Source organism: Ipomoea nil, unplaced genomic scaffold, assembly GCF_001879475.1.
Source record: "Ipomoea nil cultivar Tokyo-kokei standard unplaced genomic scaffold, Asagao_1.1 scaffold1576, whole genome shotgun sequence".
Taxonomy (NCBI): domain Eukaryota; kingdom Viridiplantae; phylum Streptophyta; class Magnoliopsida; order Solanales; family Convolvulaceae; genus Ipomoea; species Ipomoea nil.
In genome coordinates this window covers 4,851,383-4,878,673 of record NW_017618004.1, presented here as the reverse complement: position 1 = coordinate 4,878,673, position 27,291 = coordinate 4,851,383, and the positions used below count along the sequence as shown (strand labels likewise).

The 27,291-nt window shown below is 34.3% G+C and overlaps 4 protein-coding genes across 7 annotated transcripts; 2 read left to right on the top strand and 2 right to left on the bottom strand.

The window, feature by feature from the left end:
• LOC109190248 (kinesin-like protein NACK2) lies at window positions 1-5,856 on the top strand. The gene is made up of 15 exons (XM_019340714.1): window positions 1-151; window positions 498-774; window positions 882-971; window positions 1,050-1,150; window positions 1,269-1,382; window positions 1,463-1,544; window positions 1,671-1,738; window positions 2,110-2,169; window positions 2,254-2,378; window positions 2,869-3,067; window positions 3,239-3,376; window positions 3,726-3,815; window positions 3,941-4,813; window positions 4,923-5,227; window positions 5,312-5,856. The coding sequence occupies exons 2-15, from the start codon at window positions 519-521 to the stop codon at window positions 5,640-5,642; spliced, it is 2,832 nt and encodes a 943-aa protein (XP_019196259.1). The 5' UTR covers window positions 1-151; window positions 498-518; the 3' UTR covers window positions 5,643-5,856.
• A 697-nt stretch (window positions 5,857-6,553) lies between these two features.
• Window positions 6,554-7,630, bottom strand: LOC109190351 (ATP-dependent DNA helicase pif1-like). The gene has a single exon (XM_019340816.1). The coding sequence runs from the start codon at window positions 7,628-7,630 to the stop codon at window positions 6,554-6,556; it is 1,077 nt and encodes a 358-aa protein (XP_019196361.1).
• A 513-nt stretch (window positions 7,631-8,143) lies between these two features.
• Window positions 8,144-10,698, top strand: LOC109190842 (eukaryotic translation initiation factor 3 subunit K). Of its 2 annotated transcripts, XM_019341476.1 has the most exons (8): window positions 8,145-8,379; window positions 8,497-8,553; window positions 8,673-8,723; window positions 8,855-8,917; window positions 9,371-9,421; window positions 9,511-9,577; window positions 9,702-9,784; window positions 10,311-10,698. In XM_019341476.1, exons 1-8 carry the CDS (start codon window positions 8,254-8,256, stop codon window positions 10,512-10,514), a joined length of 702 nt encoding a protein of 233 aa, XP_019197021.1. In that variant the 5' UTR covers window positions 8,145-8,253; the 3' UTR covers window positions 10,515-10,698. The 2 variants fall into 2 exon arrangements, with proteins under 2 accessions (XP_019197022.1, XP_019197021.1); XM_019341477.1 differs by lacking the exon at window positions 8,855-8,917 and having other exon boundaries at window positions 8,144-8,379.
• A 349-nt stretch (window positions 10,699-11,047) lies between these two features.
• Window positions 11,048-18,882, bottom strand: LOC109190672 (phosphoinositide phosphatase SAC2-like). Of its 3 annotated transcripts, none has more exons than XM_019341222.1 (16): window positions 18,220-18,882; window positions 17,434-17,638; window positions 17,189-17,354; window positions 16,782-17,004; window positions 16,349-16,425; window positions 15,695-15,882; window positions 15,518-15,615; window positions 15,128-15,261; window positions 14,911-15,036; window positions 14,412-14,802; window positions 14,119-14,240; window positions 13,782-13,895; window positions 13,290-13,475; window positions 12,971-13,126; window positions 12,022-12,130; window positions 11,048-11,624 (listed from the first exon to the last, which is right to left on the bottom strand). In XM_019341222.1, exons 1-16 carry the CDS (start codon window positions 18,364-18,366, stop codon window positions 11,505-11,507), a joined length of 2,562 nt encoding a protein of 853 aa, XP_019196767.1. In that variant the 5' UTR covers window positions 18,367-18,882; the 3' UTR covers window positions 11,048-11,504. The 3 variants fall into 3 exon arrangements, with proteins under 3 accessions (XP_019196767.1, XP_019196768.1, XP_019196769.1); XM_019341223.1 differs by having other exon boundaries at window positions 14,412-14,778; XM_019341224.1 differs by having other exon boundaries at window positions 15,761-15,882.
• Window positions 18,883-27,291: the final 8,409 nt, after the last annotated feature.

Sequence of the window (27,291 nt, the reverse complement as noted above, 5' to 3'; positions counted from 1 at the left end):
TGCAGAGATCCATTTCACGTCTCCACTCGGGGAAATCTCCTGAAGAAAAACAATTTTTTTCACACGAACAGTTCCATCTTGATCCTGGGCTCCAACTTCCGTTTAAGTTTTCGCATTCCCGGGACAAGTTTCTCTTCAAGTTATTTCTCTGGTAAATACTTAGCTTTCTTGTTTATTTGCCCTGTAGAAACTGCCTATCTGTGTTAGTCTGGGTTTTGATAGGCTATTTCGTGTTCCATTTTACTCGCAATTTGGATTAGCTGGGAAAATGCCATTGTTCCCATGACTGCTCTTCTTTTAATATGTGCTTCTTGATTTCTTGATGCCGCTTAAGTGTTGGATGAAATGACACTATTAGTTTCTTTGAAATTTTCCAGAGTTTAATGACTTCTTTTTAGTTAGTTTCTTTCGGGGAGTGTGGGTGATCAGTGATGGTTTCAGAATTTGTGTAGGGTACAAAGGAATTATCTGCCTATTGTTGCTAACTCTTTTTACAGAATGTTATAGTTTTTCTCAAGATGACAATAGGAACGCCTCCATTGTCAAAGATTGGAAGGAGGACTCCTTCACGTGTTGCTGTCAATAGGACTCCCCAGTGTACTCCAGGTAAAGCAAAGGTCAGCGAAGACAAGATTCTTGTTACTATTCGTGTGAGGCCGTTGAGCCCAAAAGAACAAGCTGCTTATGATCTTGTTGCCTGGGATTTCCCTAGTGAGCACACCATTGTTTCAAAGAACTTGAATCATGAACGCCATTCAGGATCGTACTCCTTTGGTACGTAACAAAATTCTGTGGTTCAACCTTGATGACTTTTGTTAGAGATTTTTATCTTTGAAATTTTGTTTTCTTATGTAGTTGTGTATGGGTAACCTACTTGACAGATTTCGTCTTTGGACCAATCTGTTCGACTCGAAAGGTCTATGAAGAAGGGGCAAGAGATGTTGCTCTCTCTGCATTGAGTGGAATTAATGGTAAAGAGCTGATTCTCACTTTTAAATTTTAGTTTTCTATATATTTCACTTGCCTTGACATTTTGCATTCTCCAACAGCAACTATTTTCGCCTATGGGCAGACAAGTAGTGGAAAGACGTTTACAATGAGGGGAATTACTGAAAATGTTGTTAAGGACATTTATGAACACATAAAAAATGTAAGCTATTTATCTCCTATAATATTTTGCTGTTTATTTGTTTCACGGAGAACATAATTCAATGTTGTATTTGAATTTTGGTAGTGAAGAAATTTCTTTGGTTTCATCTGTCTTACAGACGGTAGAAAGGGACTTTGTCCTGAAATTTTCTGCTTTAGAGATCTACAACGAGACTGTAGTAGACCTATTGAACAATGAGTCTGGCTCACTTCGTTTATTGGATGATCCTGAGGTATGTGTTTTTTAAAGGAAGCTGTGTATGATTGCTTTTCTTAATATTGTTTGACTAGAAATTTTGATTTGTGACTACAGAAGGGAACTATAGTTGAAAAACTAATTGAAGAGATTGTTGAGGATGACCAGCACTTAAGGCATCTAATTAAAATTTGTGAAGGTAAGTTCATGTGTCATTGGTACTAGGCAATATAACCTTTTTAAAGCATCTGCATTGAGAAAAATTTTATACTATAAAATTATCTTATGAATTTGATCATGTACTCACAAACACCTATGATTGCAGCTCAAAGGCAAGTGGGAGAAACTGCTCTAAATGACAAGAGCTCAAGGTCACATCAAATAATTAGGCTGGTAAGCTTATTTCTGTGTTCCTCTTTTGGGCTTTCATTGAAGATGTTTTTCATTCTTGTTCCTCCTTACTAAGCTTTACTGCCAATGGATAGATCACAAAAATGGATGTTGTCTGTTCAAAGCCAATGTTAATAATTTAGCTTCTCATAAATCCTGTAAATTCAGTACAAAGCTGCCAATGATTAGTTGCTCTTAATACAAGCTGCTTCTTTCCTTTTCTTCATAATTGTCTTTGTGAATTATGGTAAAAGCATTAAATTATTTATACCTCAAGTCCCTTTACCTCCATGGATAGTGTTGATCATTAACCTACTTTATTTTGAATCCTAAGTGGACATTTCATGACTTTTTCATTAATTTATTCTTCCCAGGCCATTCAGAGCAGTATTAGAGAAAACTCTGGGCAAGTAAAGTCCCTTTTAGCAACTCTGGTATGTCTTTGTCATACAGTGCTAAATTTTCTTAACTTGAGCATGAATTTGGATCTTTCATATATTAATGTTGGCAATGTGCAGAATCTTGTGGATCTTGCCGGTAGTGAGCGTGCTTCACAAACAATTGCAGATGGTACAAGGTTGAAGGAAGGGAGCCACATAAATAGAAGTTTGCTGACTTTGACCACTGTAATTAGGAAGTTAAGGTAAGAGAATGTTTGCAAATGATTGATGGATTTGTGCAGTGCTTAATTTCAATTTAGCTGGGTAATCTACATGGATTATGTGTCTTCCTTTAAGTCTTTTGCATATGAGAATCGTTTTCTATTATTTTCTGATAACCAGTTTCCTTCATGAAGAATTGTAGACTGATTTGATGAATGTGTGCACTATTTTATCAATGGTAGACTACTACTAGTCTCAGCTTTATAAGACTTATTAATACCAATTTAGTTGGGATCAGCTACATGGATTATAGTTCTCTCTTCAGTCATTTTGCATCACAGATTACCTAAATGGTTATGTCTATTATAAGACTTCAACCAATCCCAATTCAGCCTTTTAGTTATGTCACTTGGTCATTCTCTGTAAATTAGTTTGTGGCATCTCTTGATATTTTGTTGTATCAAGTGATTTTGGATTATCTGTCTTGAAATAAGGGGCTGGAGTAATTTACTTGCTGGATTTCTTTTGTAGTGGTGGAAGGAGGAGTGGTCACATTCCCTACAGAGATTCAAAACTGACAAGGATATTGCAGCCTTCTCTCGGAGGAAATGCTCGAACCGCAATCATCTGCACTATGAGCCCTGCTTTAAGTCATGTGGAGCAATCTCGCAACACGCTTTCATTTGCAACCAGTGCAAAAGAAGTCACTAATAGTGCCCAAGTAAACATGGTATGCTTGTAGAACCTTATGTCTTCTAGATTTGATTCTCCTTTATGTCTGGTACTTGCACTAAATTAACTTTCAGAAGGAAATTTTTATGTTTCCTACCTATATCCCTATTTGGGCCAACTGTCAAAGGGTACTAAATAATGATGTGTATTTTTCATTTCCAATATTTAGGTAGTTTCAGAGAAGCAATTAGTGAAAAAGTTGCAAAAAGAAGTTGCTAGACTTGAAGCAGAGCTCCGAACTCCCGATTCCTGTGCTTCTCCATGTCTAAAATCCTTACTGTTGGAAAAGGAAACGAAAATCCAGCAGGTAATGTGAGGACTCTTCAATGTAGTGAGCATCCTAGCTAAAGTTTTACACTTTTACCGGCATTACTAACTGACATGTAGCATCATTTGCTTTCTATCGAGAATGGATTAAATTGTGGCAACTACAAGACTGTTTTGTCTTTCAAGTATCTTAATCATATCTTTCTGCACATGTCACACTTCATCATCAAATGTCAATTTTCTTAACTTCCAAGCTAGCGCGTGCATCTGAGTCACATTAAATTCATTGCTATCTTATTGCAGTCATAACGTCAATTATAGTGTACTAATAATGTCAAGTTGAAGAAGAAGTGATGGTATTATTCTGATGGATGTATTTTGAGTTGCAGATGGAGGAAGAGATAAATGAACTGAAACGTCAAAGGGACAATGCTCAATCCCAACTTGAACTCGAAAGAAGTGCAAGAAAAGAGATCAAGGTAAGGAGAAGGGGATGTATCTCAGCAAACTTGCTTCCCTCTTCCCCCGAACAAAAAAAAAATTAAAAAAAAAAATGCTCCATGATAAACATAAACCAACTGAAGTTTAAGCTTTGGTGTTGCAGGGTTCAGATGATCATGGGCCTTCTCATCAAGTAGTTAGATGTCTTTCTTTTTCCACTGAAAACGAAAAAGATTTTAATGGACCTATCTCAAGAACACAGAGAAGTGACAAGTTATTTGGAAGAAATGCTGCAGTTAGGCAGTCAGACGGTTCTACAGATCTCTCAATGCTGGTGAATGAAATTAGAAAGCTTGAAATGAGGCTGAGGCAGATTGGTGAAGAAGCAACCCATGCACTTGAGTTACTTCATAAAGAGTTTGCATCTCACCGAATTGGGAGTCAAGGTGCCACAGAAACTATTGCGAAATTGCTATCTGACATAAAGGGCACACACACAGTAACTTCTGTTCCAGAGCAAATTCAAATAAAAGATAAAGCTAGCCTCAAAGAGGAGATTGCCCGGTTGAAATCCCAAGAAAGCAACTTTAAAGCTTTGGAGCTGAAGCTCGAGAGTGTCCAAAGATCAATAGACAAATTAGTTATGCATCTTCCAAGTGGTGATGAAACTCCTGAGTCAAGGACCCCATCAAGAAAGAAAAAGGTCCTGAGCAATACTGGCAACATGCCAAATCTAATATGGTCTCCATGTTCACCTATATCTTCTACGCGTGATGTAGTGGATAGTGAAGTTGAGAACAAGGCCCCAGAGGGCGGCGATGAATTTCATGACCAGAGAATTAAGGAATCTAGCTACATCTCGTCAGCGAAGGGTACCCCTGATTCAAAACAATCAAACTCTGTTAGTGTTAAGAAAATGCAAAGGATGTTTAAGAAAGCAACCGAGGACAACATTAGGAACATTAAAGCCTATGTTACTGAGCTGAAGGAGCGGGTGGCTAAGCTCCAATACCAAAAACAGCTACTAGTTTGCCAGGTGACAAATTGTTTCTTCATGCTGATCTATCTTTTTTATGATATGCCTCAGATTAGATTATCTAGTTTATGCTGTAAATAATCTCCATATGCTTTTTTCATATGATCAGGTGTTAGAGTTGGAAGAAAACGATGCTGCAATTGAGCAAACTGAGTATGTCGATCAATCTCCTGCATCATGGCACTTGATATTTGAGGATCAAAGAAAGCAAATCATAATGCTGTGGCACTTATGTCACGTGCCATTGGTGCACAGAACTCAGTTTTATCTGTTGTTCAAAGGAGATCCTTCAGATCAGATATATATGGAAGTTGAGCTCAGAAGGCTGACATGGTTGGAGCAGCATCTGGCAGAGCTAGGAAATGCTAGTCCAGCACTTTTAGGCGATGATCCTGCAAGCTATGTGTCATCAAGGTATATAAATCGAGATTTCCAATTGATTATAGCATTGTCTAGTTAAGACTGTAACATTTTTAACATACAAATTTATGAACACAGCATTAAAGCCCTGAAGCAGGAGAGGGAATACCTAGCAAGGAGGGTGAATACAAAGCTAAGTGCAGATGAGAGGGAAATGCTTTACATAAAGTGGGATATTCCAGTTGATGGGAAACAAAAGAGGAGGCTGTTGTTTGTGAATAAACTCTGGTCTGATCCTCTTAACATGGAGAATGTGCAGCAAAGTGCACAAATCGTCGCGAAGCTTGTGGGATTCTGGGAAACAGAAGAGCCTGTTTCCAGGGAGATGTTTGAGCTCAACTTTGTTTCTCCTTGTGACAAGAAAACATGGTTGGGTTGGAGCCTGATATCTAATCTCTTACACTTGTAAAGAAGAACAACTACCATCATGACTCAACTAGTATTGTGTGTAATATCTCTTACCATGTTTAGAATGAATATGGTAGCCCTGGTTTAGAGCAGTTGCTAATATGAAATTAATAAAATAATGCTGATTTTCAAGAATGAAAGTCAAATTGGTTAGGTTGGTTTTGTAACCACGAGATTCCACGTTTGACTCTCAGTGGGAGCGATTCATTGGTCTTTTTTCTTTGAGTCAATCAGCTATTAGATTGGTTTACCTCATGGTCATTTACCGCTAAGATCACAAGACATAGTTTACTTCCGTGCACACAATCAAATAGTGGTTAAAATGGATATCTAATTTAATTCCCACTCACTATGAGAAAATTTAAATAATGTAATTTAATAATAATAATAATACAAACTTTGTATTACAAAGGCATATCACACTTAAAATCTTAATACGAATACACAACCATTAAAATAATAATAAAGTAATAACCCAAAATTTGTTAATTTTTTTTATAGAGAATTAATACTCTTGTTACAAGTTATGCCCTATATTATCTAATTAGAATAGAATAAGAAATAATAACTAGAAAATAGCAATTTTAACTCTGTAATTATTTGCATATATTGCGGTTTCCTCCTTTAATTATTACTAGTAGTTGCACCCGTGCGATGCACGGCTATATATATTGTATATTATATTCCGTATAATATAATTAGATGAAAAATGATACATTTTGAAAACTTAATAAATTTGAAATGTTGAATTTATAAATTTTATTAGATATTGTTGAATACTCTCTTTGTTGAACCCACAACGATGCACAGGTACCTATATAGTACATAGAAAATTTCGTATAATATAATAAGAAGAAGAAATATACAATTTCAAACCGAACTAAATTTTAAATAATAAATTGTGGAATGTTATTAGACATTGTTGAAGACTTCGGTGTATACAACATTTTTAGTCGTACTAAGACATGATACATTTTTCCCACAAATCAAAATTTTCAAACCCCTTGGGCTACTAACTCTTGAAACAGCTACGTACAATTGTCCATGGTTAAAGACAGGTTTTTTCAACAGCAATCCCACTTTATAAAGTGTTTGTCCTTGACTTTTGTTGATTGTTATGGCATATGATAGCATCAACGGGAATTGCTTCCGTTGAAATTTGAAAGATAATCTTGGATCAGACGGTGTAAGTGACATTCTAGGAATTAATACTCTTGTTCCTACATTTGTACCGCACATGATCTTGCCTTCCAACACGTGATCAGCTAACCTAGTAACAATCAACCTTGTACCGTTGCATAATCCTAGTGTGTGATCAATATTTCTCAAGAGCATAACAGGTGACCCAACTTTCAATGTCAAAACATGATTTGGTACTCCAGAACATCTCAGGCCATTCAAGAATTCGGGAGTGTGCAAATCTGCTAACATGTCAATATTTGAATCTGACTTACAAACAGAATAACAACTAAAGTAAGTCTTACCCTCAGCCGGATTATGATCATTCATGTACTGGTTAATGCTATCTACCACATACAATGTTGGAGCCAAAATTGCACTATCATTAAGATATGACAGATCGTCAATCCCTAGTCTAAAATTAGGGAAGGTGCTATCAACAATTGTAGCAATAGGGTCATCATCGCACTTCAGCAATAAATGTTCTGAAACTGTAATATCTGACTCACCATCACATTGACTACCAACAGTTCCGTCACCTATATTAGCTATCCATTTTGCAAACTCCTCGATCTCTTTACCCTCGATTTGTGATTGTACACTTCTGAGGAGTAGATTCTTAGTTAGCCTAAATACTTTGTAGAATTTCCAGAGATATGAGGAGCTAATGCTTGCCCGGACAATATCCTGTCTGGTACCCTTCGGAATTACTGGTAAAATCCGCCTGAAATCGCCACCGAAAACAACTGTTTTACCACCAAATGTCATATTATAACTCCTTGGATTTTTGAAGCGCAGCAAATCCCTCATAATTCGGTCTAGGGCTTCAAAACAAAACTTGTGCATCATTGGAGCTTCATCTCATATTATCAACTTGCTTTGCACAATAAGTTCTGCTAGTTGACTGCCGTGACTTATGTTACAAGTGGAATCTTCATTAACAGATATCTGTATGGCAAACCGAGAATGTGCAGTTCTGCCACTTCAGTGAGAGAAGGGGTGGGGAGCTTCTGCAAAGGTTGGGATATTACTCTGTCCAAGAAAAAGAATTAATGATGGAGGAGAGAGAACCAATAGAGCAATGACATGCTTATTATATATATATATATATATATATATATATATATATATATATATATATTTTATATAAAATCAGTTTTGATTTTTAAACTCAGAACCTTCCAAATGGAAGTCCAACCTGGGAACCATTGGACCACATAGTCCTGGTAAGGATTAAAATAATTATTTTGTAAGAAAGGAAAATTAAAATAATTATTTTGTAGCAAAAAGGAAAATTAAAATAGAGAGAGGTATATTTATGAACGCTTCCTCCGCCACTTCCAGCCTCTAAGCCCTAGAAACCTCTGCAGCTGTAAACTTGAGCTCGAAAAATCTCACCGGCGGGCGTTGCGTGTTTGAATAAGCTTCAGAAAATGGGGAGAGAGGTGGCTGGACAAAATCAGCCGTCGGCGCTGTCGTACACGGTGGAGCAACTCATCGTCGTCAATCCTTACAATCCAGACATCCTCCCTGATCTCGAGAACTACGTCAATGAACAGGTCCGAATTACAATTAACGTTCAGACCCGATTTTGTAACGCTTCTGATTAACCTACAGATTGATTAAGCTATTTTTTTCTCGTGCTAATGAAGTTTTCGGTTTTCGGTTTAAATTAGGTTTCTTCGCAGACTTACAATTTGGATGCAAATCTTTGCCTTTTGCGTCTTTATCAGGTCAGTTTTAGGTTCTTCATATCCTCTTGTGGACTTGTAGGGATCTAATTTGATGCTGGAATCTATATAAATATTTTAAAAGCTGATTTTTTTTTGGGGTACTGGTCTGGTGATTGTAGTTTGAGCCTGAGAGGATGAGTACACAAATTGTTGCTCGCATTTTGGTCAAGGTATATCAAGTTCTTGTTTTATATTTATAAATGAAAAGCACTGAGTGATATTTCTTTTTAGACAATTGACACTAATCCTAATTTTGTTTACTTCTCTTTGTTAAATTTCTTGTTCTTTTGATTTGAGGCAGGCTCTGATGGCCATGCCAGCGCCAGATTTCAGCCTTTGTCTTTTCTTAATCCCAGAACGAGTGGTATGTATAAGGAGTATATATGAATTCTCATTGTGATATTAATCATATTACTATTTCATATCTAACAGTTTTAAGCCTGGATGTTTTTACAAGTATGCAGTCTCTGATGTTTTTGTTTGTTAAAATTATATAAAATGGATATGAATATAGAATAAAAACCTTTAAGTTGTATAGTTGGTTCAAAACAAACTTTGTATTTTTAATGCTTTTGGTGAAAGATACAATTTCTTTGATCAACTATTATATTTCATACACAGCAGTCCTTTAGTTTTTAAAGGACAACTCAAATTGCCCAGTTTGGCTCATCTGTCAGTCGCCTTTTCTAGTTCTCAGGCCTTAGTGCCAAGTGTTCTTAATTGTTCCACCTTCCCTGTCTTGTTAATACCATTGGGGCATTGGGCAATAAGTATATGTAGTTTAAATGGTTGAATAATGTTTTGTTTTAATGACCAGCAAATGGAAGAACAGTTCAAGACTCTAATTGTTCTCTCACACTACTTGGAGGTATGTTAAAGCTACATAGCATTATTTGCTAATAGCTATCCGTCATGGGAATAATAACTAAGTTCATAGCAACCAATATTTCTATGCAGACAGCAAGATTCCGCCAATTTTGGGATGAGGCAGCTAAGAGTCGTCATATAGTAGAAGTTGTGCCAGGTAGGCCTCTAATAAATTTTCTTGGTCCTTGGGGGCTTGCTTATCAACTTATATATGGTATTACAATATGTTGCACCTCAAACAATGAACAAGTGAAGTTACAACTATTTGGATATTTTTGCAGGTTTTGAACATGCAATTCAAATGTATGCGATTCATGTTCTTTCACTGACCTACCAAAAGGTCCCTCGGTCTGTTCTTGCCGAGGTATGCTTTTTTCTTCTTTTTTTTTAATTTTATTTTTCTGGCACACAATCGAGTGCTTATTGTGAAGATCGAACTAGCATATATGGCATCATTCTCATTTAGTAAAAAATAGTGCCAAGAACATGTAAACTTGCTTGGAACTTGGATGCTACAATGCTATACAATCGTATGGTTTTTATAATATTCTTGAAGATTCTATGAGTCTCTACATCTCTATAATTTTGGAATGTTCTACAAATTTGGGAAAACTATGTAAAAGTGTGAAAAATGGTCGGGACAATGTAGCTAACCTCCGAAATGTGTAGCAAAGTAGCTTATGCGCAACAATTTGCTTTTTTTATATTGTCTGTTTTACTTCAGTCACAAGGTTCTGTATTACAGAGGAGTATTTATTTCTAAGTTTAAAGTTGGGTTTAGATTATTACTCAAGTTCTGTGTGTTTGCATGGAGTCTCTCTTCTCAAATCCACAGTCTTTTTGGCAGAAAAATATTAATTAAATGCTGCTGTATAATTGCCATATGACAGGCCATTAACATTGAAGGTCTTTCTCTGGACAAGTTCCTTGAACACCAAGTGTCAAATTATGGGTGGGTCATAGAGAAAGGTCATGGCAGGGGCCAACTCATCACCATCCCCCAAAATGAGTTCAACCATCCAGCACTGAGGAAAAACACAAGTGATGGTGTCCCGTTGGAACATGTTACCCGCATCTTCCCCATACTTGGCTAGATTGAATACCCACAAATTGGGTAATTCTCTCCTCACTATGTGAGGTTGAAGATGAGTCTGTTGAGCATCAATAGTAACTTTCTCATTTGAATTTGCTTTTTTTTTTTTTTTGTCAGAATGGTAGTTTACATTGCAGTTTGTATCACTACTTGACATGAAATGTTAAATTCCTTTTTGTTCTCTACGACTCATTTGCACTGTCAAAAAATTGTTTTGTTTTTTAAAAAAAAAAAATAATTCATTTTTAAGTATTAATTTCTTTAAAAGTCAATGACCTTGGTTTAGTGGCACGAAGTGACTCTCCCAAATAGGAAGTTATGGATTTGATCCCTAATGAGGGCAATATTGACTCTTTGTGCTTCTGTAGATTAAGAAAGTAGTTATGGATAGATATTACATAATACCAGTTAGTACTCAAAAAAAAAAAAAAATCTACTCTTTAAATTCACCAATACACATACACACACATATATATGAACTGTGTCCTTGAGAATCTCAGGAGCATTCCTGTCATATCCAGATTGATATTCCAGTTTACCAAGAAAATGTCTAAGTCTTTTATTTGCATACATTAAAAACATCACAGGAAACAAAGTTTAATACAGATATATTGTAACATATTTGCAGCATGAACCCTTGTTACCAATACAAACACGTACATGTTATTGAATTAATTGGCCTAAAGACTATACTTAGTGAAGCTCTCACAGGTCAAAACCATGTATATTTACAACAGTAAGTAAACACATTCCAGAAGAAAAGGACGGGAAAAGAAACGAGGAAGGCGCTTGCCCTCCTGAAAGAATTTTTGTAGAATCATCGGCTATGCAGTGTCAGTAGTTCCGTACTAAAGTATAATAAGCTTGCTGATCTCTCTGGAAAATCATACAACTAAGAAACCGCCACAACTGGATTATCCTCCCAGTTTTGGTACCTTCAGAGTATTGATTTGTTCAGCTCAAATGTGCATCCAAATGCAAGAAAATGACATCAATGACAAAGTGTCTCTCCATAGTTAACCCAACATACAAAACTATCTGAAAATTCCTCGAGAACTTCATAAATATGGGTGTCCTTGTAAGGTAGCTCTATTCCAGCATACCTCTTGACCTACAAAGACAGCAGGGGCTTGCTTAATAAAAAACATGCAAAGGAAAGGCAGACAGAGATATATTGAAGGAAGCATAAAACTTCCCCTTGAAAATGCAAATGGGGTGGAGACCCTGAGAATCTAGTTTTGTTTCCTTTGTCTTTAGTACCAAAAATAAATTGAAGGAACATCACGCTGTTACTTTAGATCTTGTTTCATGATGTAGAGAAATGCGCTCAGAAAAAAAAACTGTGTTTTGCAATAAAGTAACACACCAATATACATTCTCTCAGAGTAAACACACACAAAGTGAAACTGGGAATTTATAAGAAATTAACTATAATCAAACTAGGAATTTAAAGGACAAGATGTTCATGTTAGTGCTACTAGTGAAAGGTAGAAGAAAAGGTTACTGACCTTTGTACTAGATTCACCCTCACTGGTGGAAGGGGTAGATTCTCCAGCCATTTCATTGACAACATTATCTGATGACATACCAGCAATTGGAGAGATTGTGTACATCGATCTGCAACCAAGCAAAAATAATGAACTTCCAGTTTTAGCAATAAATTTATTGCATAGTATAAGCAAGTCCAAGTGGAATGAATAAAAAGATTATCTGTCCTGCAATGGACAGTTTTGAGTTCGTTGCAGATATTATCATGAATAACTCTATCCAGCAATTAATGCCATTCATTATTTACCCAATTCATCCATTTCCACAAACCACTATCACGCTTCATAACCACTTTTAAGGCCAACTTAAGAGTCAGGAACACATTACAATATAGTAATCTTTACCTTGACTAAGATCCATAGACATTGTTAAAAGGAAAGTTTTCGATTTGCTTTCCTGAGTTCTCTGATTCTGTTATTATTCTTCTATTTTTAACTTCCAAATCCGTAGCTGGAATTTCTCTAATTTATTCAATAACTTCCCATTTTTCAATTATTAGGTACTTTCTGTTTCCTCTTTCAGTAGTAGCATTCCTTGCCTATATAAACGGTTGCCCTGTTGAAAGAGTGAATAAAAATTTAATATTTTCCAACAACAAATTCTTATCTTTTTGGCATTAGAGCCAGGTTCTAATTAATATCAGACTACTTTACAGGGAGAAGGGTGAACAAGAAGAAATTTTTTGGAACATTGTATCCCTTTCTGTTGAAAGCGAGAACAAGGATTAATATATTCTAGGGGCAGGTTCTACCTTATTGAGATACATTATAAGGAATATGTATGCGGAAAACAAATGACAGAAACACCAATTGCTTCAGCTGAGCTGACTTCCTCACATATATAGACAGCCAAGTCCTAATTTGTGAAATTTGAGCCTAGAATATAACTGAGCTGTTGCAAACTAATTACCTTTCTAATAGCTCATCACAGGAATTTCCAGAAGAAGAAAGCCAGTCTAAGTCAACAAAGTTTGAGCAGTCAGATGCATCCCCATTTTCGTGTTCAATGCATCTATCTCTGGGCAGGTCTGCAAAAAGCTCCCTTGTAGGCATAGAGGGAGTATACCTGAACAGGAAATTAGAAGGTAAAAAGTAAACAAATATTCTCAGTGTGGACAAGAAAGAAATGAAAGTGGGGATTCCTTAACTGCTTATAATATAATACCTAGAACATGTCAAATCACTTCCACATAAATTGATGGGTATTTGTTTCACAAGAAAGAAATTACCTAGAATATGTCAAACCATTTTCACAGGTTGAAATTTCCAGTGTTGATTCAGAGGGCACTTTGCTTCCTTGTGATTGATAAGAAAAGTCAGCATTAGAAAAATCCTTTTCGAAGGTCCTGGTAGGTATGGGCGATTGGCTTTCATGAAGAATATTCCCATCTGAGAATGATCTTTTGAAGGGAGACCTGCTTGAGAAAAGCATACGCCCAGACACATCAGTGTACAAAATGCAAGCAAGAAAAATCACATCAAGATCAAGAAAGGAATTTAAAGTCTATTAATTGTGGAAGGTGAATTCTAAAATGAGAGATTGAGAGCCATGATCTGTTGTGATTGTTCAAGTTGTGTGTTGTCTATTCTGTATCAGTGTCTAAAGGGGAGGAAGGAAAGAACTCTAGAGTTTAAACTTCTACCAAATATACCAAAAGCTGATCATCCTAACATAACCCAGTAAACATGTCCAGCTATAAAAAGTTTACCCATCACTATACCTTCCATATTCATCAACATTTGACTCTCCATGCCTACCGACATTGTAATGCTGGTCAGAGTCCAACTCCCAAATGTCAGGTTTTCCTTCTTGAGGCTGAAAGTGCCCCAAGAATCTGCTCAGAAATTTCCATCACTGGTTAGTCAAATCCAAAGAAATTCACCTCGATCAATATTAAACAAATCTTAGAGCATTCAAGGTAGTTTAGAAGGGAGGATAAGGCATCTGGATAACATATAGAATGCTCTAAACATCTTCCCATTCTTCCAAGCCCCTTAAGCCCAGTGAAAAAAGAAAAAGAAAAAAAGAGTACCAAATAGCAGCAATAATGGACTTACATATTAATAGCATTCTGTTTCTCTGCATCCAAATATGCATTGTTGTAGTATCTCTGAAGAGTTCTGAAGAACTCCTGTGATTGAGTTGCAGCTTTCCACTGGCCCCTTCTCTCAGAGAAAATCTAGAGAATAACAAAATACAAGGCATCAATAGTAGGTTTGGAATGGAAACTGATAAAGAAACTATGTAAATTCACACTTCAGAGAAAATATAAATTGTAAATGCATCCACACTCAATCCAAGTACACTTAACAGAACTGACTGCCAACTAACAAAGTGATGTTTGACTTACCTTATTATGAGCAGCAGAGCCACCATATTGATGAGCTAGTGTATCACCCATTCTCTCATAGAATCCCATTAAATCCTCAGCCAAAGGATCATCAAGGTCAATCTTTGTGGAACTCGTAACCCCCAAAGCACAAAGCTGATGACCCAAAGCAGCCAAACCATATGCATATTGTGCCACATTAGTTCTGTCCAAGCAATCTATGCAATTTGTTCTGAGCACCCCATTCTGTAACATTGGAGGTTTAATGGAAGGATTACCATTAGCTTTCCCTTCAGAACTATCTGAGTCACTATTTTCATCATCACCATGTTTCTCATTATCTGGGTTACAGTGTCTCAATCGGTCCTTATAGCTTGAATCAGAACTCCTGTGCCACGCATAATTGCAAACTCTTCACAGTTTGATTGGTAAGGGAAAACAACAACAATAATAAATAATGAAGAGGAGATCTCAATGCATTTTATCAGCATCCGATATTTTCCTGGACGAGCAAACTTACTCAAGACAAGGCCATCTTGGACCTTCAGATCCTAAGGGTGGTGCGGCTTGACAGTAGAAGAAACCTGTCAAATTCAACGCATATGTAGCCACTTTCCCAAGGAAAAACAGGACATTTGTTGCTTTGCTGGAAAAGGGGAAAAAAGAGAAGTGAAATGAAAATTGGATGCTTAGCAACAAAAATGGGAAAGTGAAAAAAGGTAGAAAACAATACACACCGTCGAGAATGTTTGTGCAAATCCCAGTGCAGGAACCTAAGACGATGTTCTTCTGATAGATTCTTATTGATGGATTCAATTGCCTTAGCAAACTCAGTACGAAGAATGGATTCCCGGGGTCTTTTTTCATGGGTCTGTCAAGAACAGAGATCATGTTAGATGTTTGCGTCTTTTTTTGCTTTTTGTTTGTCTTTTAGTGTGAATTTATGTTAGAAAAATGAGCTGTGAAGTTTGCGTTTATGAGATAAAAGGATCCAAACTCCTCAGTCTTTCACAATTGTGCAATTCCTATAACCAAAATCTTTCATGCAAAACTTGCTCAGAATACATGATAAAAGCTCTTCCAATAGGTAGTAAAATTACAGCATACAGTGATAAAATCTCCCAAACCTTTATTAGATCCAAAATAATTATGGGGTTCCCATATCTCTTGGCGAGGTTCTCAAAATGCAGTCTGGTTGCTTCATAAGTTTGATCTTTCTTTGACACTGAATGAAATAAATATTAGTGTGAAAATATTGGATTAAAAAAGATTAGCCATGTAAGCATGAAGTTTCTGTCTCATACGTATTATATCAGGCTTAATATTTAGACGTGATGTTTCCTGTGACCAAAAGAGTGGAATTGACCCACGATTTTGGACAACAGAGCTAATCTGCATTGGGAAACCTTCTGCAACATCCTCAAATATAATTTGCTCCGTCTCAACATCATTGGCTACTCTGCCCTTTTCATTCACCCCTCGTTTAAGATATCTAATCAAAAGAAAGGAGTTAGTAAGCATCACCAATGAAGTAGAATAGTAAAAAGAAAACTACTGAGCAGATTCCTTATTTTGGTGAGGTAACATCATCAGAACTGTAGTCATAGTTTATGTTTGTCAAGCAAAGACCAATGACAGTCCCTGAAAGTCAAGTGAAGTTGATATATTGTTATCAAGAGCCTAGTTACATAAAATTTCAAAAACAAGGTTCCCCAAAACAGATGGAACATGGATACTTTTGACTTTCCTCAATGTATCATCCATGTACATGCCAGAATGCTGGAAAGCAACCCAGACCACTACAATATGTGATCATATGTGATATATAAGCATTTATATAGTTTTCACTTTTCAGACATATTAGTAATTCTCCAAACTGCTCCATAAACAAAAATGCAAAATTGTATCAAATAACATAATCTTTAACAAGAATCCATTAGATGCATTTAAATACTGACCTTGTGCCAGCATAATGGCGTGAACGTCGCGCAATGAGTGCCAATTTGAAGTACCGCCCAGATATTGAAAAGGTAGACTGGACTCACCAAGCATAAATAGATCAGCATCCATCACATTTATAAGTTTGTAAAGAAAATACAAGACATATGATGCAGCTAAGAGTTGCTTGTCACATTTATAAGTCATCTGACCAACTAGAGATGGAACTGAAGTGAAAACTATCAATTCACATTATTTGAACTTAAATTTTCAGTGCTATCTCAAACAGCAAAGCATATTCTTTTAATAACTAGGCAGGGTAGAGAATTTTAAAAAGAAAATTTCCCTAATAGAAAAATGCTAGCCACCCTACAGACCATTCACCAATTCTAGAAGACAATAGATGAAAAAGATTGATCTTCAGCAAGCCAACAAGACAGCTGACAAAATCACCTGCTTGAAAAATCCATAGACCAATGCAACTGTCCAGAAAGTATTATGGAGGATATTCCGTATTCCACAGGTTAAAAACTCATTCCAGACAAACATGGTGCCATATGGGACTTGCCCCGCTACATTATCACACATGTTTTTCTGTAGACTCCTCATTATGTGGTATGAATAGCTAAAGAAGAAGTCCTTTGTAAGATCCACCATACGCATAAGCTTCTTATATCTACAAATATCCAAAATCAGGAAATAACATGAATAACTACAGACCAAAAAAAAAAAAATCATAAATAAATAGATAAAAGAAAACATCTGCAATCAAATGATAAATAGCAATCACAACAAATAGATTATAACATGGTAACAACTCCAGAGTAGAGAAAATAACAACATTAGAAAGGGAGCATAACCTGTATTCACTCTTATAATTAGCCATCTTTGACTGAACATAAGAACTTGGAAGTGGGATTATCTCGCTCTTAGAGATTGCATATATGGTATGACCACAAATGTCACCAATCTGCCTCCTCTTTGTAATAAGCAACATGTAGTAAGGCCCCAAAAATTTTATGAACCCTGAAAAGATGAGAACAAGGATCGACATCAGATAAAAGTGTCCTGCAGTGGAGGAATGAGGCCAACATACTATCCATACCAACAATGCCATAACATGTGGTGACAAACTTCAATCCTCCTGTAGATCTGTTTCCTTCATGTATTCTTCCCAACAAATCAGAGCACTCAATTGCAGTGTAAGTGGTAGAATCTTCACGAATGTTAAGTTCAGAAGGCTCCGTCCTATCAATTTTCAAAACTCTCCAGTACGTTCTACTCTTGTTCCTCCCTATCATGTAAAACTTCTGCAGAGAAATTATATTAAATGAAATGAATCCCATGCAGGAAAACATTTCAGAAAGTACCACCATTTTTCAAGCAGGAGCGGAGATTGCTAGAGTTATATTTTGCATGATATATACACACACATATGACCCAGTAAATTCATCTCATTGGCCAACCATATGATATGCACCTCATGTCTTAACAGGGAAATTACAAAGTTATTATAAGAAAATAAAAATAAAAAATAAAAACATCCACAACTCAAAATGCATTTACTGGCTTTCTAAGACATCTAGCTGTTTGTGAGCCCGTTATCAGCATTCAAACATTCAAATATGTGGGGTTATAGTTCTACTAAGACAAACAGTCTATCAATCACATATAACAGTTTAGAGAATCCTGTAAAATGTGAAAACTTTATACTAGTGAAACTCGCTAGAGTTTAAGAGCACCAAAAACATTGAAATAATCATAAAAAGAAAAGAAAGGAAACAGAGAATTGGGATGGTCACTTCTTAAGTCATTGAACTTAAGATGTCTGAAGTTTCATACTAAACACCGGACGAAAACAAAGTTATAGCAGAAAATGAATAATTTTTACCGAGCGGGTTTCGTATAGACGAAATTTCTCCATAAACCCCTCCTGAGGCGGATCTGAAGGAGACGACAGGCATTGCTGCTCTCCTTTCCCATTGAAAAAGTGCGTTTCCGGCGGAGAAGGGGGTGGCTCGTTCCCTGAAGCAGCCATTGGCGGTTAAGCAGATCCCCCGAACAAACTCAATGAATCCCGAGCCGAGCCAGCCACCGGGCCAGGGAATCAACTGCTCCAGCATTCAATTCCAAAATTCAAAATCTCCAATCTACCAACTGGTGCATATAAACAAACCCACACGCATCATCATCCCCGTCTGTTGCTTCAGATGCAGCATTTTCCGTTGTATCCTCAAATCAACACGTGCTTGAGTCACTCCCAACCCTAACTCCTGTATCTACGCGTATATAGAAACGAAAACGGAACTTGAGAAACACCTCCCGATCTCTGACGATCAAACAATATGCAACGCCAAATCTAAACCCTGAACAATTACACGGAATATATATAGATAACAAATACAGAAAATGAAGGACAAAAGAAAATATGAAGTGTGATTATCAGTAGGGATGAAGAGGTCGAAATCAAACAAAAATGTGGGAAGTTCTAGAGAAGAGAAAAACTGATAAATCACAGCGAAAGAGAGAAAGAAAGACAGATAGATGGAGCTATATTTTTTTCTTGAGGATGATTGTGATCATAATAATAATATATAATATAATATAATATAATACTATTAATTAATTAATAATAATAATAATAATAATAATAATAATAATAATAAGTAATACTCCTATAATATACTGCTTTATTCATTACTTCGTATACTCGTATTCAATTAAGTAATATTTTTAGTTTTATTACTGAGCCAGGTCGAGGGATTGATTAATCAAGACACTGATTTATGAGATCAACATATTTTCACTGATATTTTTCAACTAATTAATATACTTAAAATTTTAAAAATTTCGATTTCCCCAGTATGATAATACGTGGTATTGGTACTACGGGGATCCGAATGGTTGTTACTCTGTCAATAATGGTTATAGATGCATTATTAGAAATTATGAGAATGATAATAATGGGGCATTTAGCAACTGGACCACTCTATGGAAATTAAAAATCCCACCCAAGTGGAAAACCTTCATATGGAGAGCTATTAGTATATTCTTCCCACTACCAATAATTTGCTTATAAAGAAAGTGTATGTTGATCCGATGTGTGCCATGTGTAGAATCATGAATGAAGACACTATGCATTCATTGGTATTGTGTGGCTATGCAAGCTCCATATGGGCTCAATCCAGCCTACCACTCCCCAATATTATAACAAATATTTTTCATGAATGGTTTAGTGCAATCATAAATGTTCTAGACACTAATGGAATTATTTACGCAGCTGCAATTTTATATCATATTTGGAGAGCACGGAATGGAGCTGTGTGGGATGCCTGTCTACCATGACCAAAGACTGTAATTGTGGCGGCCACTGCCACCATGCGTGCTTAGCGGAGCGTTCACTGCCCAGCCACCGCCTAGCAGCCGCACGGCCAAGCCACTGCCGGACCACCACTCAAAGACCCAACTCCCGTTGCCGGATCACACAGAGCCTCACGTTGCTGCCGACCGGCTGCGTTGTCCAATGCCGCACCAACCCGATCCCCAAATCACTATAGCAAGGCCAAGAAAATGCTATGTGGACGCCGGCTATCACCAAGGAACAAACTCGGCTACAGTCGAGGCGGTCCTACTCGATGCCAGCGATCGTTTTGTATCGGCCTTCAGCGCGCCTATCCTGAGTTGCTTTTCCTCAGTTATGGCCGAAGCATTTGCATGTAAAGAGGCTCTCTCTTGGCTAAGGGCCCGAGGTGAACAATCTATACAGCTTTATATGGATTGTCAAACGTTGCAGTGCTACCTATCTACACTAGACAACCCATCTCGCTCATACATTGGCTATGCCATAGATAGTTGCATAACTTATATGTCTGTTTTTACTTCCTGCTCTGTCGTTTTTATTCCTAGATTACAGAATTTATTAGCTCATACTTTAGCTACGTCAGCCTTTACGCTTCCTTCCGCGACGTACTGAGACGATGTCCCACCTGACTCTATTTCAGTTTATCTATAAATACAACCCATTGGTTGACCTTTAAAAAAAAAGTAATATTTTTAGTTTTATTATTTGTTCCCAAATAAATGATACTCGCTAGTCGCTACTTATATAGAAAGCTTTTATATTTATATACACAATCAGTGTTGGAAAATCCCGTATAGGCCATCTAACGTATAACCATAATAGATTAATAGGTGGTCCTAGGCGATCGACTGGACCGCTTACAGGGCGTTTGGTTGGAAAGAAGGAATTAAAGAGAAAATGAATTGTAATACGGTGAGAAAAGAATAAAGTGGGAATAAAATAGGAATTACAATTACATTGTTTGGTAGGGAAGAATAATGGAAATGGGAGAAGTGATATAAAGACTAAAATACCCTTGTGTATGGATGAATTCAAAGACAAATATGTCATTTCCTTCATTTTCCCTTTTCATTGTATGGATGAATTCATTGAATTGCAATTCATAGGGGGAACCTTCCAAACAATGTAGTTTATCATTTCATTGAATTGTAATTCAATGCCAATGCAATTCATGTCAACCAAACACCCCATTAGGTGTTGATCGCCTAGGCCGCCTAGTTGACCTACTGTTTTTTTTATGCGTTATTTCACTCAAAACGACATCATTTTTAGCAAATAACACTGAATTGTTCAAATTCTAGATTTTTTTAGGTTAATATTTAATTATTAAAGTATTAAATAGTTTATAATTATTAGTCTTTAAAAATTTTAAACATATCTTCAAAAAAAATAAAATACACAGACACCGATTAATCGCCGCCTAGGCGTCCAAGGAGCGCCTAGCAATTTTAACCATGTACATAACAACATAAATTTTAAACATATATTATCGTGTTTCATTCCAGTATTTTTTAAAAAATATAATGGAAAAAGATAAGGTATTTTTATCATTATTTTTAACATAAGTTTTAACCATAAACTCCTTAAATTAAGAACTCTTCACCGCTCATGCTCAGAAAATAGGTGAATAAGTTAAATGATGTTTCTCAACTGATCTAAGAGCCTCCAAATATTTGTTGCACCATGCAACTGCTAAGTGAATATATATATATATATATATATATATATATATATATATATATATATATATATATATATATACACACATATACATACACACACGAGGAAAAGATAGAGAGGACCAAGTTCAAATGAAAACAACCTCTCAGATGAGAACTGTGGATAAATCTGATTCGCTCATCTAGCATGACCAAAAGTTGAAATATGATAAAAGGATGTGTGATGTTCTTTAATTATAATTGTGCATTTGAGAATGCGTTCCGTGCAAAAAGGCACTACATGATTCTCATCACCTTTCTCCTTTGTATCAGACTATCATCTCAAGAGTTTCTAAATGCACGGTCAAGTATTTTCAAATGCACAATCTTAATTATATAAATGACATTGCATTTTTCTTCTTTTTCATTAATTTTTAACATTTGACCATCCTAGATAGATGGATCAAATTTGTCCGCAATTCGCGTTGTTTTTATTTGATCCCAATTATTTATTATTTATCCAAAAAAGAAAAAAGACAAATCATTTTTTTCATGTGCACATTGTAACGTATGTGGTTGTAGATGGTGCTATAAATATGATGAATTGATGAGTGGTATGGCTAAAACGGGGATCATGTGGGACTTTAAAAATAATTATGATAACAAACATAGAGAAATAAAGGGTATATCTACTTTAATTATTTTTTATTTTTTATTTTTAAAATTAAAAATTATAAACAAATGAATTCTCTCCTTTTTTTTTTCTTTTTTTCTTTTTTTAGAATAAATGAATTCTCTCTCTCTCTCTCTCCTTTTAAATTTAAAAAATGAAAAATTTCTCCAACTAGTAAATAACTATTTTCAAAACATAGTTAGACTTGTGAAAGAAACGTAGTTTAATAATAATGTGATGATATAAATGCATTCTAATATCTTCTTTTTTTTTTTTTTTTGAAAATCATCGATGCATTCTAATATTTAAGATAGTGATAAAAACATTTACAAGCATGAAGGAGGGTGTGAAATCCAGAAACATCAACGTGGGAGAATATGATATGCAACTCTTTTGTTTCGAAAAGGCGTATGTACGTGTATAAAATAATCCCGTAAAATTTATGCTTAATATTAAAATATTGATAAATAAAATTAATTAAATATTTAGTTTAAATTATATTTTACCATTTCTTAAGGTAGTAAATTTTAATGAGTTAATTTCATTTAATTTTTGTCCTAAATTTATAGGTGGCAGACCATTTTTAATTTTTTTTATTAGAACATACGGAGTATTCATTTAGTTCTAGTATTATTGTAGTATGACTATTTTTATATACATGTGTGTGTGGAACATATTCTCACTTAAACCTCCTATATATGTGTGTGGGAAAAATGTAACGCATATGTTGCATAAGTTGTGGTGATCATTGAAGAAGTTCAATTCCTTTAAATAATATTTTATATTCGAAATTTGTAAATTGAGTAACATTTATTATGAAGTTTAATTCGCTTATCTAAATTAATAATAACTCAACCAAAAATGTATTATATACGGAGAATATGTTTTTAGTAAAATAAGTTTGAATTCTAAATTTGCATCTCAACAAGCCTAAAAGGTCCTCAAATGCTTTTACGTTAGTGTTTGCAATAGGTCAAATTCATATTTTGTTTTCTATTCATGTATCATGCGACTGTTAATAAAATAAAATTTATAAATTTATTTTGAATTAGTTAATCGGTTGAGCTATACCCAAGATTATACTTTGTAATACTGAATGAGATTATGACATACACTATTATTTAAAAAAAAAAAATGATTGTGTATTAGCTTAATGAGAAGAGTAGTTGGTAGTATAAATATGTAGTTTGCTTTAGGGATTGATGGAGTAAAAGAAACGTAGTTGGCATTAATTGAAGTAGCGTTGGATTAGGGGATGCCATGGGGACAATTGGACAAATGCTCAAAACTCACAACCAATCATTGCTTCATTACTTCGTGGAATCAATCTCAACCATAGATTAACATACAAAAATATCACCCCCCCCATCTCCCCACCCACACACATATTTATTTTTTAGTAGTCACAAAGTGTAGGAGATATGAATCTAACCTTAATTGAAGCACGATTTACCTTCTTTACTCGTCTTCAGAACATGAACGGTGATATTGAGCAGATCAATTGATCATAGCTAGTGATGAAGTTTAAGAATAATGATCCGATGATCCAGGATCTACTAGCGACAGCGTGGGGGCTCCTTACAGCCTCTGTGTTCAGTTGAGATGCTTTGTCTAGGCGTGGGGGTCTTTTTTTTTTTTTTTTTTTTTTTTTGAATACTATAGACTCTATTACAATGTAGTATCTATTATATACTTTTTTCTAACTACTGTAGTCCAAAGAGTCAATACTCAACCACCGGAGTTTGATTCTGTGATATTCCCTCAAGGGGAGTCACAGAGGTACTATCTGAATATAATGTATGGAGATACTTGAAATTGAAGATTCAACATTTTGAGAACAACACAAAGTAAAATAAAATAGGAGGATAATACAATAAATGCATATAACGGTAAAAGTTAATTGCAACTCTAGTATATTATATTATTAGGTGTGTACGATATTGATGCCTTGTTAATTTGGGAATTAGTTGGCTCACACACTGTCTAGTTATTCTATTGCTATAACCTGTACTCCCTCTAGGTGTATGTGTAGCTGTTTTTTTTTTGGGTTTAGGCAAGTTATTCAATGCACCATTGTCGTCCACATCTTTGTACAATTACATCATCAAACAATCGAGAGGTCCTAAAAAATGTTCAACATATCAATTCTTTTAGTAATAAAATAATCATTTTTATATATACCATTTTCTTTAGTAATTTCAATTATCACGACATGTATTTAGGGATAGCAATCGGACAAGGACTATATTTAATTTTTTTTTAATTTAAAAGTACTTTTAATTTTAAATATAATTTTTAAACATAAATTTTATATATTATTAACAAACAACACATTATAAAAATTTTAAATTTAAAATAATTTTAGTTAAGAATCGTTTACTAAACTAGACACGTAAATTTAGACGGAGGGAGTAACTAATATCATTATAGTTTACTACTTTGGTACATAAAATAAAAATAAATAAAATGTATTTACAAATCTGATCTACATCTACAAATTTAATAAGAGTCAATAAAGTTAACCCCTTGACGGGAACTAAAAATGTTAGTGTAATTATTTGTTGAAATCAATGGTTCATATTATTTTTTAGTATTTTTTTATGATTTTATTTCTTTACCATCAATTATATTATTTTGTTTCCTTAAATAACCCTGTTGTAACGGAATATTCCGTTAACTATTTATTATTCTGAACTTACTCATTAATTTCTATAAGAAATGTCTTAGGTTTGAACCCCATCCCAATCAGAAATGCCCATAATCCAACATAATTGTTAAACATATACTATATATTCAACACATATGAGAAAAATTTTATTCATTATCAAAAAATGAAGAAAGAGATATAATTTCATTAGTTATATTATTTTTATTTTCTACAATTTAAAGATCCATTACCTTCAAATTCATTAATCATTTATATTTACTCCATTGTCCATTGTCTTCTTTTTACACTATCTTGTCAATAAATATCAAAGTTATAATACAAAATATGTTATATATTTATTTACTAATTATTTTATTAATACCATAAAAACAGTTTGAAGTCAATAATATTAACTACTTGGAGAGGATTTGTTGACAAAGAAAGTATTCAAATAATCCAAGAAATTAAAGCATGAAACTACCCCGTAATCTAAAAATTCCTACACCATAATCTCATTGCATCACGCTGCCTTCTATGCTACCACAAGTAACCCAATTGCGCATGACACACTACCAATAAAAAAAAGAAGAGGACAATTACTGAAGATGAAGACAATGACAATGCTATCCAAAAGATAATTAAGAAGACTTGAGAAATTAAAATCAAAAGTAGTATTTATTTAAACCATCATTTTTAGACTAAGTATTTAGATTATCGTTATTACAAAGTTGCAAACATTTATTTTAGTGACAATTATAATCAATCATTCATATATCATCTTGCATTCATATACATTGAATTACTTATTTAAATTAACAAATTTAACATTCAATTACATAAACATAAACATCTCATATATATATAATCTTGCATTGATATACTTTGAAGTACTTATTTAAAAATAATCTTTGGGCATGACCTCATTTGCGCAATGCGCGTAAAAACTAGCAAATATATATTATAATTGCAATAACAAGTGTTAACATTAGGTATACCATGAAAACAGAATAAAATTATATATTCCTATTTCATATGGTACCTAATAATTGGTTTGGTATAAACCTAATCCGGATATTATCTACTCCACTATCTCCGACAGTAAGGGAGGACTACATTATCTAATTATCTAATAATCTAAAGTATTAAAGTTACTACTTAGCTTGCAAATGAATGTGTATTTAAAATAGAAATTAATGAAGTATTCAGTAGAATGGAATTGTAATTTCATGATAAATTATTATTTTATCATATCTTTATTATTATTATTATTATTATATAAGAATATTTTAGTTTTATTCACTTCTTCCTTTTCAATTCTCAATCATTCTATTCGTTCATATCAAACAATGTAATTTAAATTTCCACCTTTTATTTTTGTCACGGAATTATAATCCATTTCCCTCATAATTCTCTCCTCCAACCAACGTACTGTAAATATTTGAATAGATGAAACAAAATTTTATTTTTATTTTAATAAAACTAAATATTTAATATAAGTATATAATTTTAAAAATATAGGCCCTGTTTGGTAAAATAATTAGTCTATTGACCAATTTTGGCTTATTTGACCAATATTAAGTATTTAACTTGGTTAAAAACTCACTTTCAAAAAAAAAAAAAAAAAAAAAAAAAAAAACTTGGTTAAAAACTCAATATAAGTGTTGGTTGATTAGTTTTTTGTAACTCCAAAATGCTAAAATTCAAAAAGCTGCTCAAAACAACCTTTTCAATTAGCTTTTTGAGAAAATAAATTATACCAAATAGCTATCAACTAATAGTTAATTTACCAAACACTTTTCTACCATCAACTAATGTTATCAACTAGTTATACTCCTAATTAACTCAATCAGCTAACAACCATTTACCAAACAAGGCCATAATAAAATTCGACAACATCAAAATGTAATATACCTACTAAAAAGAGAAAAATGACTTTTATAGAACTGTCAAAATGTGTTTAGTCATGTTGTTAGTCCACTCCGCCACCGAATGATGTGGGCAAATTATTGTGTGGACCATAACATATTAAATGTACATTATTTATGTATTGAATGTACATTATACAAAATAATATACTTTCAGTACTCAAATAATGTACTTTTCGTGAATCCAATGTATATTAGTAATATATTAAAAGTACATTATTTTTGTACTAAATGTACATTACTTTATAACATACAAAATATGGTCCACACAGCTTATGAACTATGATCCACACAATAATAATTGAATAATACCGATGTCATATAATACTAGATACAAATGAAAATTATTTACTACATACCAATATACGGAGTAATAAAAAAAAAATAGTACTCCGTATTGACCGTATATATTATTGTAAATACTATGATCATACATGCAGGATAGAAAAACCCTAAAATATTATAATTAGACCTTTTCTTCTTCTTCAATCTTTCGTTTAAAAAGAAAAAAAAAAAAATTGTCCATATATGCTGTCTTCATCCTCTCCGATATGACACATGTTCACATGCAGTTGTAAGTCGTGTACATTTGCAGACAAGTGATAACGTTGACTAATCCCATATATATAAAGAATCCAGAATTATCCTTAGCTTAATTTATTACGTTCTCATGACTGATTCTAAACTCTAAAAGGATAT